The sequence below is a fragment of the Typopeltis vanoorti genome, chromosome 17 (genome assembly GCF_054136105.1).
Source record: "Typopeltis vanoorti isolate ZY-2024b chromosome 17, IOZ_Tvanoo_1.0, whole genome shotgun sequence".
NCBI lineage: Eukaryota > Metazoa > Arthropoda > Arachnida > Uropygi > Thelyphonidae > Typopeltis > Typopeltis vanoorti.
Window position 1 is genome coordinate 10,495,608 of NC_143565.1, and position 20,177 is coordinate 10,515,784.

Genomic DNA, 20,177 nt, shown 5'->3' on the forward strand with positions numbered 1-20,177 from the left:
CAACCATATATCAAACTAGAAGCCTTCATGCATTCACCTAAGGACAAACTCCATTCTCACTCACATTCAGGGAGTGTATGAAGACCCTTAAGTCTGTGAATTTGCAGACCACATTTCAGATAATCCCATCACACTAGATGGAAGAAAAGCAAAGTTTTTAGAAGTTTTTACATGACTGATTTTTTTGAATCAATTAATGAAAAACCTATGAGACATTATTTTTAAGACCAATTCCAACCCAACACACATAAGCCTCTTCTCTTTTTATGACATTAGAGGGTACAAAAATAAGCCATCAGTTTTTTTTTTTTTATATATTCATTATAATTTTAAATTTTTAATAAGTGATTATTGGGGCTTGTGCTGGGGAAAGAACTGGAGTTTGGATCCTATCTAGAACAAGAACATCTTTTATAAAGGTTTTAAACAACTTTTTCCTTCAAAAGAAAGTGAGTAAGCTGATGATTTCATACAGAGATGGAAAGGTGCTCCCTCATGGAAAGTTGGGATTTCTCATACTGAAAACATGCAAATTGGCCTGAAAAAACACAGGCAATTTAGAAGCACAATACACACTAGCCTCATAGCTAACATACTGTGCATTAGAGCTTTCACTGTAATTCCAAACAATCAAAAGTCCTTGTGTACTTGTATATTTTTTGAATGCTTAATAAAATAAAATACACATTGTCGTAGCCATTCACTTATAAAAACCTATTCGACTGTGAAATATGTTACTTGGAAAGAAGTCAAAAGATGCTATCGTTCCCACCTTAATAAGATGTAGGACCTCCTTTCGCTGAGATGACTGCAGCAATCCTACAGGGCATACTTTCCTCAAGCATATGATAGCAATCAATGGGAATTTTGTACCATTCTTCCTGTAGGCATGTAAAGAGTCCCTGAAATGTTGTGCGGCAGATATCTCTTGATGTTCCAGTTAATCCACAGATGTTCAATAGGGTTAAAATCAGGGATCTGTGGAGGCAAGTCAAGTGTGGTGACGTTCATGTCCACAAATCACACCGTTACAGCACAGCCTTATGACATGATGCACTGTTTTGCTGAAAGAGACAATAGTTGGTTCCATTGAAATGCCATAAAGTAGGGAGCATTGCATTGTTCCTCACTATAAAACACACATACTAACCACAGCGATAAGTTTTTAATATGTAAATATTTCATCCCAAATATCTTGGGACATCAGTACAGTAATTCAAACAATACTAGGAATAGCATACAGTTAGGGCGCATGATTACAATGGAATCTCAACACGCGTGCAGTAGCGTGTTATAGAATTAAATTAAAATATAACTGAAAAAAAAAAAAAAAAGATAACGTATATAAAGAGATTATTTTACACAATTTTGAATGACAACTTCCCATACTTTAGAAATAGCAAGAACGTCATTGCAGTTTAAATTTGGTCTGTACAGTAGGGCTTCAGCACTTTCTTTATATAAATGTTCATGTTTATATAAAGATCTATGTAAAAGTTTTGTCTTTTCCCAACAGATCCTATGGTTTGGGTTTTCAACTCCGTGTTGAGCGAGGCCAGATTTCTGCAGTTTGAAAAGACAAATGTGTTCCTGATGTTCCAAAATGCGTTTCTGAACAGATCTACCAGTCTGTCCAAAGTAGGACAACTTGAAGGAGCATGGGACCTCATACATACCAGGTAACATCAGAGGTGAGAGTTTGTCTTTAGGAGACGGTAACAAGTTATAGATCTGGTTGATGGGTTTGACGGTACTGGCAAGATTGTATTTCTTCATAATTTTTGAAAGATGTTCGGAGATGCCTTTGACATAAGGTATGGGAATTCTATGGGCTTGTTCTTGTGTAGGTTGATGTGTGGGGAAGTGATTGATGATTTTTTCAGGTGTTTTAAGATTATATCCATTTAGTATGGCTGTATTTTTGATTATTTCTAGTTCTTGGTTTAGAAATTCTTCAGAGGGGCAGAATCTGTGTGCTTTGGTAACTAATGATTTAATGATGCCAAATTTTTAAGATGGATGATGAGCAGAAGAATTTTGAATATAGCGACCTGAAAATGTAGGCTTGCGATACACAGACGTGGCAATGGAACCATCTTCTTATCTTTGAATGTGTAAATCCAGAAAGGAGATACCCTGTGGAGATTCTTTTTTCTAGCGAAAAGCTGATGCGAGGGTGAAGAAGGTTTTTTTTTTTAATCTAGAAACAGGTGTAATTCTTGTTCGGAATGATCAGAGACTGCAAAGACATTGTAGACTTATTGCAGCCAAATTTCTGGTTTGGGTTCAAATGTGAAAAATTTTTCTTCAAGACATTCTAGAAACAGGTTTGCTAAGTTTGGAGATAAATATTTCATCATCAAATTCCTGCCATGTACCCTCAAGGGATGTACAGGATGTGATAGTACTATATGAAAAATTTACATCATTACTAACTTCCTATCTACAATTTTCCTCCAAATCAGTCTGTTACTTGTCAAGACTCCAACATTATCAGCTCTTATTTTTCTATCGTCTAAGGCACTTTGTATCGTATCAATCCACCTATATCTTCATCTGGGTCGTTTTCCTGCCAACCTGGCAGAGAACACTTGTTTTGCTAATCTTTCCTCGCCCATTCTGTTTAAGTGACCATACCACCTGAGATTAGCTCTGCTAATATTCCTGGATGCTGACAATGTCAAGTTCTTTCCTAATATTCTCATTTTTAATATGATATTGCCATTGATTCCATCTGTTCGCGCCTCTAATCTTTCTCAGGACTCTCATATCTGCAGTCTCTAGTCTTTGGTCAAGTGTTTTACTTCTGACCCAGCTCTCAGATCCATAAGTTAAAACTGGTTTGAACATTTGAACACTGTCTTGTATACAGCTAATTTAGTGTTCTGACTAATTTCTCTCTTATTCCATATGAATTTATTCAATTGACTTCCCACCATACCAGCTTTGCTGATTCTGTTGTCTATTTCTATATTGAATTTACCATCTTCACTAAAATTCGTGCCTAAGTAGCTGAAATGTTTTACTTGTTCTACAGGTTCTCCATTCACAACACAGTTGACATTTTAAATGATTCTGCCTATTTTCATTGTCTTTGTCTTTTTATTGCTGACCTTCATACCATATCTAGTAAAACAGTTATTCAATTTAGTCAGAGAATCTTGCAGACTTGTAGCAGATTTATTTAGAAGTATAACATCATCCGCATAAAGCAAAGCGCTGATATTAACATCTCCAATTTTGATATCATGTTTAATACCACTTTCCTTCATAATGTGATCCATGTAGATAATGAATAACAGAGGGGATAATGTACATCCTTATCTCACACCAGATTTAACATTAAACCATCTTCATGTACTTCCTTCAATTCCAACTGCTGACTTACAACTCAAATAAAAACTAAGTATTGCTTGATATAATGCCCCATTGACAGCATATAACTGTAGGGTATTGAATAGCTTCTCTCTCTCTTGGCACCTTGTCATATGCCTTTTCCAAATCGACAAAACTTAAATACAGATCTTTGTTATATTCCCATTCCTTCTCCACTATTTGTCGTAAAGTGAAGATTTGATCCTGACAGCCTCTATTTGACCTGAATCCAGCTTGTTCTTCACCAAGCTTTTCTTTCACAATTCTTCTCAACCGTTTCTCAAGTATACTTGCATATATATCACCAGGAACACCCAAAAGGGATATACCTCTGTAATTCTCACATTCAGTTTTATTTCCCTTTTTATATATAGGTACTATGAGAGCTCTACTCCAATCATTGGGAATTCGTCCATCTGTCCAGGCATTCTGAACTATGCAGTGCAGCCACTATAAGACTCTTATACTACCATACTTCAGCATTTCTGGTTGAATATCATCTACTCCTGCTGCCTTTCCACACTTCAAGCCTTGGATGGCTTTTTCTACTTCAAGTATGAATATGTATTCCTGATTCCATGCCTGATCAATGTTTTTTATCACTGTGCTGTCATCACTGCTTGTTTCATTTAGCAAATTTTCAAAGTAATTACTACATACTTCAAGGATATCTTTTTCTCCCGTTTTCAGTTCACCTTTATCATCTCTAACTCCTTTTACAGCACTCTTTCCTCCATTCCTAAATTTCTTCAACAACCTCAAGAATATTTTGTCACCTTCTTGATATTTATTTGCTATGTTCTTGCCAAGGTCCTCCCATGACTTTTGTTTAGCTAGTTTTACACAGTGTTTAGCTTTCTTACATTTGTCTCTGTATTCTCTAAGAGCACAAGCTGACTTATTTGCCAGGAACTTTTGATATGCTTTCTTCTTTTCCTTCACTGCCTCTTTAACTTCCTGTATCCACCATGGAGTTCTAATTTTTCTATCCTTGCAGACGACTTCACCACATGCCTCTCTAGCTGAATCAATCAGGGTTTTCTTCAAGGCTTGCCACTGAATCTGCAAGGTTTGGTTACTGTTCTCAAACTCTTTCATTTTTTCTTCAATAATCTTTGTGTATTTTAGTCTACAGTTCACATCTGAGAGCTGCTCAACTTTTATTCACTTTAAAACTTTCTTACATGCCATTCTTTTCAATATGAAATTCAATTTTATCCTGCTCAAGTAGTTGAAATTGGAAGTGATCATAGTGATCACTTCCAATTTCAAATCCTCTGTACACTCTGGTGTCCTGCACCAGGGAGAAAACATCACTATCAACAATAACAAAGTGAGACTTTTCTTATTCCTAGCCTCTTCTCTCCATGTGAATTTGTGCACATTTTTATGTTGGAACATTGTGTTAGTAATAACCAGTCCATGTCCTGAGCAGAAATCCAACAGTATTTGCCATTATTATTAGCTTTGCTCTTTTCTCCAAATTTTCCCAAAATATTTTTGTATGTCTGATAATTCATTTCCTACTCTGCTATTTAGATCTCCAACAAGGACCAACTTTTCCTTTTTTCATCGTGTCAGTAGCTTTCTCTAGAGCCTCAAAAAATTCCTCCACTTCTACCTTAGTAGAACCTTCTGTGGGACCATAGGCACAAATAAGTCTCATTGTCCAGTTCCCCATTCTGATATTTGCCCAAATCATTCTACCTGACACTGCCTGTCATTCAAGAAGATGAGCATCGTGTTTTGTGTTGAATACTATGGCTACTCCTTCTTTTCCTTGATTGTCATTGCCTGAATATAACATTCTGTATTTATCGCTCAGAAAGATCTCACCAGTTTTTGTCTTTTTTGTTTCAGTTACCCCTATTATGTCGATCTGGTACTTATCTAATTCTCCGCTAGCTCCATATCTTTGCCATTCAGGCTTCTTATGTTGATAGTATCAATCTTTAACTCTGGTGATGCTGAGTTGGGGTGTGTTTTCAGATTTGTTCCACTAGCTGACTTTTTGCTGTTCACCCTGGTTCCCTGGCAAAAACAACGAGGGCCTTGTTTAACTCGGCGACGCCCCAGCTGACATGAAATTTTGTCATGTTGTACCATCATTTTTTATTTTGGTTTAACCAATAAGAATACAATTTGGTCGGCTAAATCCCAAATTGTCATCCCATCCTCGTTCGTTCAGTATCCAGGTAGATACCCAACAGGGTGCACCTTGAGAAGGTGAGGATTGGACATTAGGTCAGAAGCCCTGGTCGGTTCTCCGCATTCCTTTAAAGGCTAAGTGGAGGTCTCCTCTCAGTTATACAGCCTCGATCCTTAAGCACCCCAGATATTTATTTACGATAAATATTTACATATTAAAAACTTATCACTGTGGTTAATACGTGTTCTTTTAGTGATGAATTCACCACAGGTTTCATTGTATTAAAAAAATAAAAAATTGCATTGTTCCAAATGTTCATATACCTCTAAGCTGAGTCTTGATATGTGTGTGGTGGTGGGTAACATATCCCCCTGATATGTTACCTGCCACCAAACCATCCTGACATGGAATGATGACTTATATGAATCTTGGGTGCTATGGCACATGCTGTGTGACCATCCAGGGCACATTTTCTATGAAATGTTCATCTCTTGCAATATCACTTTCTGCATTCTCACAGGATTATGGCAGAGGAATGCCTTCACAGCTCTCACAAGCTATTGCATCCTAATGCAGTGCAGTTGACCTGTTCTTTGGTGGTCAGATATGTCCTCTGTATCATTATAACAGTTAATAGTCTGATACACAAACATCCTATGGAAATGAAAATAACAGGTGGCTGTTATTTTCATTTTTCAAATGTTGGCTGTGTGGGTCTGTGCAGAAGTTGTAACAGTATTTGTGGCATGATTGTGTATATTAGAAAGCACAAAAGAATAAGAAGTGTAACTTCCTTGAGCATTTCCCATGACTCAGTTACATAAGTATATTCTTAAGTCCAAAAATTAAATTTCTTATCCATTCCTTTCTTTTCTTGTAGTGGCCTAACTCTTATTCCAAGACAGGAAATTGTGATCACTACTTGTAGCGCTTCCATAACCTGGGGGTTAGTCACAATGAATAGTTTTTTCAGTGAGTACTTGGTCCAGCTTATTTCTTCCTTCCAGTGACGTCTTATTCGTCCATAAAAAAAAACTAACCACTCAGGAAAAGTACATCATGAATTGCATATCTATCCCAGTTTAATCCCTAATCAATAACTCTGCCCACAAAGAGAAGTGATTTATTCATAGTCCGTTCTATGGTCAATCCCTAATCAGTACCTTTGTCCATAAACAGCAATGATGTATTACTGGTTTTGCAATGCATTGTGGGTGGGATTAATATAAAAAAGAGAAACTGACATTTTAATAAGTGTTGTGCTGTTAGCTGTTATGCACAGCTTATCTTTCCTTTTGCTTTATTTACAAATGTTTATAATTCCTCAATATACCATCTTCTTGCATAAAGAAACTTGTGGGACTTCCATATTTACAACACAAGTATGCCATAGTGAAATTCTAATTTATTAATCATATTAACAAATATTTTATTTTACTTCTCCTAAAACATCATAAATGTAGAATAAAAACCAATAACAGAAATGTGAATGCAAAAGAACAGTGAAATGATGTGTGTGTGTGTATCATGATGGAACCTTTAAGAGATGCAGTCACATAGCAGCTCAGATTATATTGAGTATATTTTAAAAAAAATATATATATATATTTAAGACTGCTGAAGATAATGTCCCAAATTTTTGGACTAGAAAGACAATCACTATGATTTAAGTTAGGCTGATAGAGTAAGGGTTAAGCACTTTCTTTGAATAAATATCCAAATTTAGAATTATAGCTATACAGGAATTTGGTACTATCCCACCAGATCCTGTGACTAATGTTGTCAATTCTATGTTGAGCCACACCAGATTCATGAGATATGATAAGCTGAATATGTTGTGAAATAAGTTTTTAACTGATCTTCTTGTTTGAACAAAATAAGACAAGTTGTAGGTGCACGAAACTTCCTAAATATCAGATAATAACAATGATGACAATTTGTCTCTTGGAAGTGAAGGCAGCAGATTTGGAATATTTTTCAATTTATGTCAAAAGATATTTTAGAGGAGTAAATTTCATGTGCTCAAAATTCTGAATTTTATAATTCCTTATTTTTGAAATGGATAATGCATATATGAGATAATATAGTGACCAGTAAAAGTAGGTTTGCAGTAGACAAAGCTGAAACTAAGTCATGAGGTTCATGTTTGATGAATGTCTTTTTTAAAAAAGAAGATATTGCCCCTTATTGAAGATATTGGAGAAAGAATCACCAAGAGCATATATTTATTATATTTATTTATTTTTTAGATATATTCATCAAACATGAATCTGATGGCTTGCTTTTACTTTCTTCTACCACAAACTAAATTTAACCTGAGTATTCCAAAACTTGGGGAACCTGTTATCTTCAATTGTTTATTTCTCTCCCCTTCCCATAAATATATGTGTGTGTGTATGTGATATCATAATACTTTTAATCTAGCTATTATGTGACTACATGTCTAAAAGGGTACATTAACAAATATGCATTGTAATGCATATTTGTTAATGTACTTAATATATTAATATTTCACTGTGGTATATATGTATTTTGTCAACATGACACGTATTTCATTATGGTTACACCAAATTTTACTCTGTAGATAATTTTCACCATCCAGCATGACTACCACCTTGCTTACTAGAGATCTGACATGGTTTGATCAGGTTTCATGTTTGATCTCTAGAACAAGATTCTAAGATTATTTAGCCTTCATAGTGGTAGGATTATCATTAAAAAAGTAAATAAAAACAAAATATTAAATTATAAAGTATGTTTTTCATCTAGGGGTGCTTAAGGGTCAAAGATGTATAACTGAGAGGAGACCTCCACATAGTCTTTAAAGGAATGTGGAGAACCGACCAGGGCTTCTGACCTAATGTCCAATCCTCACCTTCTCGTGGTGCACCCTGTTGGGTATCTACTTGGATACTGAACGAACAAGGATGGGTTGGTTAAACCAAAATAAAAAATGATGGTACAACATGACAAAATTTCATGCCGGCTGGGGCGTCGCCCGGTTAAAGGCCCCCGTTATTTTCGCCAGGAAACCAGGGCGAACATCAAAAAGTCAGCTACTGGAACAAATCTGAAATCTGGAATCAATCTGGAACAAATAAGTACCAGATTGACATAATAGGGGTGATGGAAACAAAAAATGAAAAAATGAAAGAGCAATAAATCAAAATGTTATATTCAGGCAATGACAATCAAGGAAAGAAGGGGTAGCCATAGTATTCAACACAAAATATGAGGCTAATCTTCTTGAATGGCAGGCAGTCTCAAGTAGAGTGATTTGGGCAAATATCAGAATGGGGAACTGGACAATGAGACTTATTTGTGCCTATGGTCCCACAGAAGGTTCTACTAAGGTAGAAACAGAGGAATTTTTTGAGGCTTTAGAAAAAGCAACTGACACAATGAAAAAGGAAAAGTTGGTCCTTGTTGGAGATCTAAATAGCAGAGTAGGAAATGAATTATCCGACATACAAAAATATTTTGGGAAAATTTGGAGAAAAGAGCAAATCTAATAATAATGGCAAATATCTGCTGGATTTCTGCTCAGGACATGGACTGGTTATTACTAACACCATGTTCCAACATAAAAATGTGCACAAATTCACATGGAGAGAAGAGGCAAGGAATAAGAAGTCTCATTGACTATGTTACTGTTGATAGTGATGTTTTCTCCCTGGTGCAAGTCACCAGAGTGTACAGAGGATTTGAAATTGAAAGTGATCACTATTTAGCCTTGAGCAGGATAAAATTGAATTTCATATTGAAAAGAATAACATGTAAGAAAGTTTTAAAGTGAATAAAAGTTGAGCAGCTCTCAGATGTGAACTGTAGACTAAAATACACAAAGATTATTGAAGAAAAAATGAAAGATTTTGATAACAGGAATCAAACCTTGGAGATTGAGTGGCAAGCCTTGAAGAAAACCCTGATTGATTCAGCTAAAGAGGCATGTGGTGAAGTTCTCTGCAAGGATAGAAAAATTAGAACTCCATGGTGGACACAGGAAGTTAAAGAGGCAGTCAAAGAAAAGAAGAAAGCATATCAAAAGTTCCAGGCAAATAAGTCAGCTTGTGCTCTTAGAGAATACAGAGACAAATGCAAGAATTCTAAATACCGTGTAAAATTAGCTAAACAAAAGTCATGGGAGGACTTTGGCAAGAATATAGAAAATAAATATCAAGAAGGTGGCAAAATATTCTGGAGGTTGTTGAAGAAGCTTAGGAATGGAGGAAAGAGTACTGTAAAAAGAGTTAGAGATGATAAAGGTGATATGAAAACGGAAGAAAAAGATATCCTTGAAGAATGGAGTAATTACTTTGAAAAACTGCTAAATGAAACAAGCAGTGATAACAGCACAGTGGTAAAAAACATTGACCAGGCATGCAGTCAGGAATACATACCCATACTTGAAGTAGAAAAAGCCATCAAAGGAGGCTTAAAATGTGGAAAGGCAGTAGGAGTAGATGATATTCGACTAGAAATGCTGAAGTACGGTGGTATAAAAGTCTTACAGTGGCTGCACTGCATAGTTCAGAAAGCCTGGACAGAGGGACGAATTCTCGATGATTGGAGTAGAGCTCTCATAAAAACGGAAATAAAACTGAATGTGAGAATTACAGAGGTATTTCCCTACTGAGTGTTCCTGGCAAGATCTATGCAAGTATACTTGAGAAACGATTGAGAAGAATTGTGGAAGAAAAGCTGGATTCAGGATGGGAATATAACAAAGATCTGTATTTAAGTTTTGTCGATCTGGAAAAGGCATATGACAAGGTGCCAAGAGAGAAGCTATTCAATACGCTGCAGTTATATGGTGTCAATGGGGCATTATATGAAGCAATACTTAGTCTTTATTTGAGTTGTAAGTCAGCAGTTAGAATTGAAGGAAGTACAGGAAGATGGTTTAATGTTAAATCTGGTGTGAGACAAAGATGTACATTATCCCCTCTTATTCATTATCTATATGGATCACATTATGAAGAAAAGTGGTATTAAACATGATATCAAAATTGGAGATGTTAATATCAGCTCTTTGCTTTATGCGGATGATGTTATACTTCTAAATAAATCTGCTACAAGTCTGCAAGATTCTCTGACTAAACTGAATAACTGTTTTACTAGATATGGTATGAAGGTCAGCAATAAAAAGACAAAGACAATGAAAATAGGCAGAATCATTGAAAATGTCAACTGTGTTGTGAATGGAGAACCTGCGGAACAAGTAAAACATTTCAGCTACTTAGGCACGAATTTTAGTGAAGATGGTAAATTCAATATAGAAATAGACAACAGAATCAGCAAAGCTGGTATGGTGGGAAGTCAATTGAATAAATTCATATGGAATAAGAGAGAAATTAGTCGGAACACTAAATTAGCTGTATACAAGACAGTGTTCAAATGTTCAAACCAGTTTTAACTTATGGATCTGAGAGCTGGGTCAGATGTAAAACACTTGATCAAAGACTAGAGACCGCAGATATGAGAGTCCTGAGAAAGATTAGAGGAGTGAACAGATGGCATCACTGGCAATATCATATTAAAAATGAGGATATTAGGAAAGAAATTGACATTGTTAGCATCAAGGAATGCATTAGCAGAGCTAATCTCAGGTGGTATGGTATAGCTAATCTCCCATTCTATTTAAGCTACCTTAAATAGAATGGGAGAGGAAAGATTAGCAAAACAAGTGTTCTCTGCCAGGTTGGCAGGAAAACGAACCAGAGGAAGCGCAAGATATAGGTGGATTGATACGTTACAAAGTGCCTTCAAAAAAAAAAAAAAAAAAAAAAATCAGCTAACGCTTTCCCCCCCCCGTATACAGGAGTAGGCGAGGCCATTTAACCCTATCTAACTTTTGGAGACTGAGTGGGCAGTTCGATCTCCACTGGTACCCAATCAGAGATAGATGGCCGAAGGCTATCACTAATTAAGTGGTACGCAGTGAAGAGAGACGGCTCAAATGTGCCGCCATCTCGTGGTCCCTGACCCTAGCACAATATATTTAATGTCTGAAATAATGTGGGTTCTACGGTCGATTTTCTTGAGTTTACAGGACGAAAAACCCGAGTTTCCGGGAGGAAAAACCTGCTCGCCCGTGCCAGAGATCGACTAACTCGGGAACCGGTCGAAAAAAGGCTTAGAAAAATTTCTTCTAGTCGCCGACTAGACTCGAAACCAAGCCTTCCTTCGTGCGGCCAAGCGCGGTGGTGTGCAAACGCCACAGCCACTGAGCTACACTTTGTGTAGCTCAGTGGCAAAGTGAGCTTACAAAGTGCCTTAGACGATAGAAATATAAGATCTGGTAATGTTGGAGTTTTGACAAGTAACAGACTGATTTGGAGGAAAATTGTAGATAGGAAGTTAGTAATGATGTAATTTTTTCATCTGGTACTATCATATCCTGTATACACCACTTGAGGGTACATGACAGGAATTTGATGATGATGATGATGTTTTTCATCTAGTCTATCCTATAAAATACACAATTTGAAGATGAGAAACATAATCAATGTGGATTGTAAACTGTATGCATTATCCCCACCTCTTCACAGTGAACTCACCTACCCATCCACTCCTGGTAGCCTTCAAGGAGCATAACATGAGGGGGTGTGAAATGGATAACTACCTTTGCAATGTCATTTTCTGGTGCAGATGACTGGTGTGAACAAAATTTCTTTTCATTTAGAAGAGCATCAAGGAAGTCTTTTGTGGGGCAGTCCACCACTATAAAATAAAAAATATTATTTTTCATTTATAGATATATATATTTATTGAACATTAAATAAAGTAAATTTATTGGGTACTGCTATATTCAGGATTAATATACAGATTTTTTAATTTTTCTTTTCTTAAGTATAGGAAAGATTAGGAAATTTGCCTATATTCAAACAGTTTGAATAAAAAAAAAATTTTTTTTTTTTTTTTAATTAAGGGCATAAGTTTTAGTGATGACAAGCTATAAGCTTCAAAGATTTCTGACATGTGCTTATATTTTATGATACATTCATTCTTTCTTCCCTTACATTATATAGCTTAGTGGAACTATAGGAAACCTGAGGTGACAAATCAAACAATTTTACACACTTATTATTCCACTATTATTAGTGGAATAAATATCCACCAATGAGTATTTTTTAACATAAGACCAGTGAACAAAAAAGTTAGCAATTTTATAATAGTTAAATTATCCATGCTAAATTACCATATGAGGGCCTTCATTCCCTACTCTGATTATCATGAATATATATATATATTCGGCTGGCATCCATCTTACAACATAGAAGCAAACTCGTAGTGCAAAAAAATAGTAATATAGTAACAAGTGCCGACTATCAAATTGTCAACCTATCATTCTCACCTCAGTGTTGAATAAAGTAATGGAAAAGATCATCAATAGTCAACTTCGATCCATGAGAACTATTGAGCTAATCAGTAAAAGCAGCATGGATTTTGTCAATCAAAATTCATAACATACCTCCTTACCTACATTGCCCCTCCACATACATTCCATGGAAAGGTTTGGCATTGAGGGCTTCTCAAGCAAATTGCTATCTTATGGTCTACCTTCTTCCTAAGGCACTACCAGTTTTCTCTCTTCAGATTTTCCTATTAATGCAGGTGTTTCACAGAGCTCTGTAATTTCACCCAGCCCAAATCCTATTCAGAGTTTTGTTGATGACAGCACTCTTCCTACTCATATAACAAACCTTGCAGGGCTCAAACAGCTCAAGCTTCAAGATCAACTATTATAAGTGTCCTAAACACAGATCTTCATCTTTTAATGGGATGATAGAAACAAAAACCTAGTTACCTTCAATTATCCAAAAACAGTTTTGTTTTTTCTAGCAAAAAAGACTTCATTCACAAGTGTTGGAATAATTACTTTACTTATAATTAAGAAAATAATATCCAATGCTTCAACCTCTGCACTGAGGTCATCTTGATGATGACCTCAGTACAGAGGTTGAAGCATTGGATATTATTTTCTTTGGATAAAATCAAGAAAACATGCATATGTACAGGACACAAGCTACATGACACTACACATACGTAAGATGAATCTAAATGCTTTGTTAATATTTACGATAGCCTGACCTCTGGTGGAGAAAAATAAATAAAATATATACAAAGTTAAAAATTAATTCACAAAATAAAAGAAACTTTTCATACATATCAGTATAATCAAAATGATAAAAAAATGATAATCAGATGATAAAAAACTTTTAGCAGAACTACATTAAACAATTTCTAAAGTCCTCTCATATTAGGGTTTTCTTCTGTTTGGAATTGTTATGGATGCTATCTGGATTGAAGATGGGTGCTCCAAATTCTTGAATTATTAGTCAATCATTCTTGTTTAGATTTAGATGATGTTTCAGCATTTCACAGACTTCTTTAAACTTTCTTTTAAACCAGGTTCTGGTTTAAAAGAAAGTTTAAAACCTTCTGCAGCGTAGGAACTTGGTGTCTTCCAGTCAATTCTGTGACATGTTTACAGTGCGTGGTCTGACAGGCCTGTTTTATAATAGTGGAGGAATTTAATGCGGCATTTGTGTTCATCTTTTCTTATAAGGAGGTGTGCCCTGTTTCTCCTTATGTAAGGTAGGTTGCAGGTGCACTGAATTTTGTAAACCCTGGGTGGGTAAGGTGTGGAAGAGGATTTTTAGATGAGCTTAGTAAATGTCTTAATTTTGCAGGAGGTTTGCCTTAATATAGTATTTCTGTAGTGTTCTATCTATTTTTTTCTGATATGCCCCTAATGTATGGTATGGCATTCTTGTAATTTTTTTTTTTTATGGTAATTTTGTAGAGGATCTTGTGAACTGTTTTTATCAACATCAATTTCCTAATATGTACCCTCAAGGGGTGTTCAGACTACTATGACAACACTATATGCTAAGTTTAAATTATTATTAATCTTTTACCCACAATTTTCCTCCAAATTAGTCTACTATTTGTGTAATATTATCATATCTAACATTTTGTACTTCACATTTGAAAGCCGTTTAACTCTATACCCACCGTATTTATGGACTCCCAAAAATAGATAAAGAAAATGTGCCATTAAGTCCCCATAGTGGATGGCATTGATTTCCCCACATACAAATTAGCTAAACATTTGGCCAAAGCCCTCACACACTATATTGGCAACACACCATCACACATAAAAAACTCAGCAAACTTCAAAGCCAGCATAGAAAACCTTATACTCCAACATAGTGACATAATGGTCAGCTTTGACGTCTCCTCCTTATTCACAAATGTGAATTTCCCATTCAAGGAAACTTTAGAGCTAATCCAAGCTAAATTTTCACCCGATATCTCAGCCCTATTTCAGTTCATTCGTTTGGCAAGAAAAATTCTACAAACAGATAGAGGGGACAGCCATGGGTTCACCACTCTTCCCACCCTTGGCCAATTTCTTTATGGAGACCTTTGAAGAAAACACCTTAGCCTCTGCCCCACAAAAACCAACCATATGGCTTCACTATGTGGATGATGTGTTAGCTATTTGGCCACATGACTCTGATACACTCCTCTACTTCTTAACACACTTAAACAACCAACACCCCAGAATCAAGTTCACCCTGGAAAAAGAGGAAAACAACAGCCTCCTTTTCCTAGACCCACTAGTCACGTGGCCATACAGGCAGATACATTTACCAACAATCTTCCCCCCCCACAACAATATGGAGTGGTGAAAACACTATACAACAGGGTTAAACTAATCTGTTCTAACGACAAGGCCCTAAACACTGAACTAAATCACAACCTTCGACACTTTCTCAGCCAATGGCTAGCCCCCCCCAAATCCAAAAAATATTGAAACCTACAAACCACAACCCCTCTCCCCCCTCCACAACAAGGATTACTGTATCCATCACCATTCCCTGCATCCGAGGCACCTCGGAAAAAATTACCAAAATCTTAAAAAAAACATGACTTGACCTCCTGTTACAGACCACACAGAAAATTGGCATCCCTTATCTGCTCCACTAAAGACCAACCACTTCCCCTAGACCTACCTGGTGTATACCAGGTCCCTTGCAGTTGTAAACTGTCTTACTTTGGACAAACAGGCAGGACAGCGAATATCAGAATTTCGGAACACAAGGACTACATCCGTTTTCACAAGTACAGCCACTCTTGTCTTGCAGACCATGCTCTGGATACATGCCACAGAATACAGTGGAAGAAAGCTACAGTAATACACTGTAGCAAATACAAATTCGAAAGACTATTTACGGAATCAGCCTCAGCCCTAAGGAACTCTCCAAACCTCAACAAATTTGGTTGTATGCCCCAAATTTGGGAGGCTTACATCAGCAGACTTTCAGCCCAACGGCCAAGAACACCTACTTAGCCCACTAGGGGGCACCATCAGGACTTTTAGGAGAATAACAACTTCATCACTTCATTCTCAGTTACTGTGTTGTAGTGCCTATATGCATGTGCCTTTTTTGTAAGTTCCTTTTGAAGATGGCAACGTAACGTTGCCGAAATATCGGAAATATTTATTAAAGTGTAATTTAATTTATATTCTTATCTACGTTGTCAATTCCTTAAGTGACTTAGTAACCTTAAAAGAAAAGAAAAAAAAACTTCAGTTCTTTTCTCCTTATCTTTGATAATACTAACTTAACAGTCTAGACAAGATCTCTCTTCTCGGACTGACTCACTCCAAGCCTTCTCTGGTATAAACACTAATTGCAAATCGATTACTGTTCTACATTTGAAGCAGTCGTTTCCAAGTCCTACTTCAATACTATTTCTACAACTTCAAGGTGATTCTGATTTTCTCTTAGTTTCTTCAGAATCCTTTGAACCAGAAACAAAGTGTGAGCAGAATTTCGTTCGACTGCAGTTCACTGTTGTTGGCTTTATTAATTTTGAGCAAAGTTTAATGTTTTTGACTGCCTCTAAGATATGGTTCCAGAAGTTTTTCAAGGTCACGATTTCATCTGTGATGGTAGTTCTACAGCTGAGCTAATTGTATGGCAGAAAAAGAAGCTTCAGAAGATTGCAATTATTGTTTGATCCACAGGTAGCAGTAAGCTAGTGGTAGTGGGAGGCAACAATCTGCCTTCTGGTATCACAGCATACCTGTATATAGAGTGTTTTGGTGGCCCATAATGCAAAGCACACATCTTTTTAGGCATGTATATTGTTATGCATTATGGAAATGGTCAGTATCCAGGCTGGTTTCTACTGAAGTTTCATCATTAGTAGGAGCTAGACCCAGAAAGATGCAAAGGGTAAATGCATGCATGAGTAATATATATATATATATATATATATATATATATATAGGTGTGGTTCCCATTCATGTAAGGTTATTAGTAACCTATAGTATATTTGTACTGTGGGTGGGCTAAGGATTTTTTTTTTTTTTCATTTTTATCAATTTTATATACTTTTTGTAATTTTTTTATTTATTTTTACGTAGTCTGGAAACCCTGTTCTAGAGACCAAACATGGAACTTTTTCAAGCCACTTCAGGAGATGAAATTCATCTCCTACCTAAAGACAATCACAAACATCCATGTCCAGAGAGGGATTCGAACCCACAACCTGTTGGTTGGAGAGCAGGTATGCTAACCACTCAGCCAACCATTTTACTAATTGTATCTAGAATATATGGATTGTTAATTAATCTACACATCTTTCTGGGCCTAGTTTCCACTGATGAAAACTAGTTTCCACTAGTTTCCCTCAACAAAGGTCTGGATAGTGACATAGCATTAATGAGCAAATCTGAATGAAAGAATGTTTTGCATTATGGAATATTAAGGCAACAGATGTGAAGTAAGTGGTCTCTATATAGACTAGTCATGAAGATACTTCCTGGGCAAACTTTGTTTACTCACACCTGGGTAACAATTAAAACAGAATATAATTTCTTGTAAAAATATAATATGCTGGTTCTGGTTTAGTGTTCTGACTGATTCTCTCATATTCCCTGCAATATTGATGTGGATATATATATTTATGTTATTATATTTATTATATTAATATTTATATGTATTCCTTACACATAAACATTAGAGCGGACAGTATCGATGGTAGGATGGAAAATGTTGGAATTAATGTTGAACGTGTGGTGGTGGAAATACTGGAGAACAAAATGGACATAAAGAAATGGTGCACTTGAATGTTATCCTTCACAGGACAAGGTGCAAAACTGAAAAGGTGCAGAAGCAGCAAGAGATTAGCAGAGCTGAGAAGAGAAAGAAGCTTTTGTCTGAAGTAATAATAGAGACAAAGCGAACAAATGAAAAAAACAAGTTAAGAAGAAAATCACGTACGGAGATTCAATGATCAGGGGAGTACTTAATGAAAGTGTGACAAATTCGTGTTTCCCTGGTGCAAAAATTCACGATATTAGTTATACACCATTTGGATGCATAAAGCTAAGCTGAAGGAAATGATTGTCTTGGTTGACACAAATGATTTGAAAGGCGAGAAGTATTCTATGAGGGAGGACGTAAAGAGATTGTTAGAAGCAGCAAAACTGAAGAGCAAGTTCCTGTCTGTCATAGCATGGCAAGAGATTTAGGAACTGAGGAGGGGTGGGGGAGGGGCATTATTAACAACTGAATCAATATGTAGGTTGTGCAGATGGAATGATGTAAGATTTGTGGATCAGTGGTCTGTGTTTAATGGAAAGAAGGATTTGTATAATGCTGATGGATTGCATCTAAATGGTTCTGATGTTGGGCGTCTAGAAAAAGCTTTGTTCATCAAGCATGCCAAAGTGCAAATTCATGACACTAGCTATGACACTGGTATGTGGATAAGAGGGTGGCTGCTACACAGATATCAAAAAGTGGTATATGGAGGGGCAGAATCTAGGCAAAAGCATTCACAACTGACATTGTCAGTTGTGAATGCTTTGTCTTTAATTTGTTGTACATAAATGATATAGGAAATAACCTGAAGGAAATACAGGCAGCCCTCGGTTTATACCTCACTTCCATTCCTAAAAAAACGAGCGTAAACCAAACCCAATTTTAATGGGAGGTACAAAGTTATTTTCCACTCAGTCAAAAAATATGCACATGAAGTATGTGTAACATTATTATATTTAAAGCTTTGATAATACATACATATATATTTGTTAACATAAAATTATTAATAACAAAAACAAAACAAAATTATATACAAAAAATATGAAACTTCGAAAAGATATCACATATTTCTATGTTGAATTTCCTGGTTTTGGATCACCTGCTTTTTTTTTTTTTTTGAAAAAAAGTATCCAGTGTTAACTGCCTAGATTTTTCTTTTTCTTTCTTTAAAAAGTTCAGTGTAGGTCAAATAGATGAGATTACGCTCCTTTTAACGTTCACACTCTGTTCCCAATTGTGGTTCATTTCGCAGAGTTCATCAGTCAATGTCTCTATGCTTGAAAGGATACGCTGTAAATTGGCCGTTTTCATATTTCTCAGAGGACCTTCTTCGTTTTCTTTCTCCTCCTTTGGATGTTGACTTAATTGTTCGGCTAATTCTTTTAAGTCTTCATTGGAAAGCGGTTTATCATGGCTCTCTAAGACTTCTGTCACATTTTCAGCTGTAATATCGTACAATCCCACCTCTCGCACAAGCTTGGTAAAGTCTTCAATAACATTCTCCTCTTGTTCTAATTCCTCAAACTCATACATAAATGCTGGAAGAAGTTTTCGCCATGCTCCTTTTAATCACTTTGCTGACACTTCGTTCCAAGCTGCCTTGATGTTGTTAATGCTCTTCAAAATATCGAATGACTGCCAATAGTCTTTAATAGTCTTTCTGGTGTCCAAGACTCTTACCATTTCCATAAATGTTATACGGAGGTAACAGGCTTTGAAGATTGATGTAATCCCCTGATCCATCGGTTGCAAAAGCGATGTTGTGTTTGGGGACATGTAAACACAACCTTGACATCCAATGGTGTTCTTACTTCAGAAAGGTTTTGAGGATGTCCAGGGGTATTATCCAAGAGAAGCAATACCTTGGCTGGCAAATCATTTTCTTTACAGAGGCAAAGCACGGTAGAACAAAAATAATTTGCGTACAATTCTATAAAAAGCGGGGTGCTAGAGGGTCAAAGCTGTATAACTGAGAGGAGACCTCCACATAGCCTTTAAAGGAATGCGGAGAACCGACCATGGCTTCTGACCTAATGTCCAATCCTAACCTTCTCATGGTGCACCCTGTTGGGTATCTACTTTGATACTGAGCGAACGAGGATGGGCTGGCAATTTGGGATTTAGCCGATCAAATTGTATTCTTATTGGTTAAACCAAATTAAAAAAATGATGGTACAACATGACTAAATTTCATGCTGGCTGGGGCGTCGCCCAGTTAAACAAGGCCACCGTTGTTTTCGCCAGGGAACCAGGCCGAACAGCGAAAAGTCAACTACTGGAACAAATCTGAAAACAAACTCCAACTCAACATCACCAGAGTTAAAGATCGGTACTATCAACGTAAGATGCCTGAATGGCAAAGAAATGGAGCTAGCTGACGAATTAGATAAGTACCAGATCGACATAATAGGGGTGACTGAAACAAAAAAGACAAAAACTGGTGAGATCTTTCTGAGCAATAAATACAAAATGTTATATTCAGGCAATGAGTAGCCACAGTATTCAACACTAAATACAAGGCTAAT

The 20,177-nt window shown here is 36.3% G+C and overlaps 1 protein-coding gene across 2 annotated transcripts in view; it reads right to left on the reverse strand.

Annotated features, from left to right (window-relative positions):
- The window catches only part of RNaseZ (ribonuclease Z), a 336,200-nt gene that overhangs the window by 157,598 nt on the left and 158,425 nt on the right, over positions 1 to 20,177 (reverse strand). For both annotated transcript variants that reach the window (XM_090407253.1, XM_090407252.1), the window contains one exon: positions 12,085 to 12,247. In XM_090407253.1, coding sequence (XP_090263379.1) covers positions 12,085 to 12,247 — 163 coding nt within the window. The remainder of the gene's footprint in view (positions 1 to 12,084; positions 12,248 to 20,177) is intronic.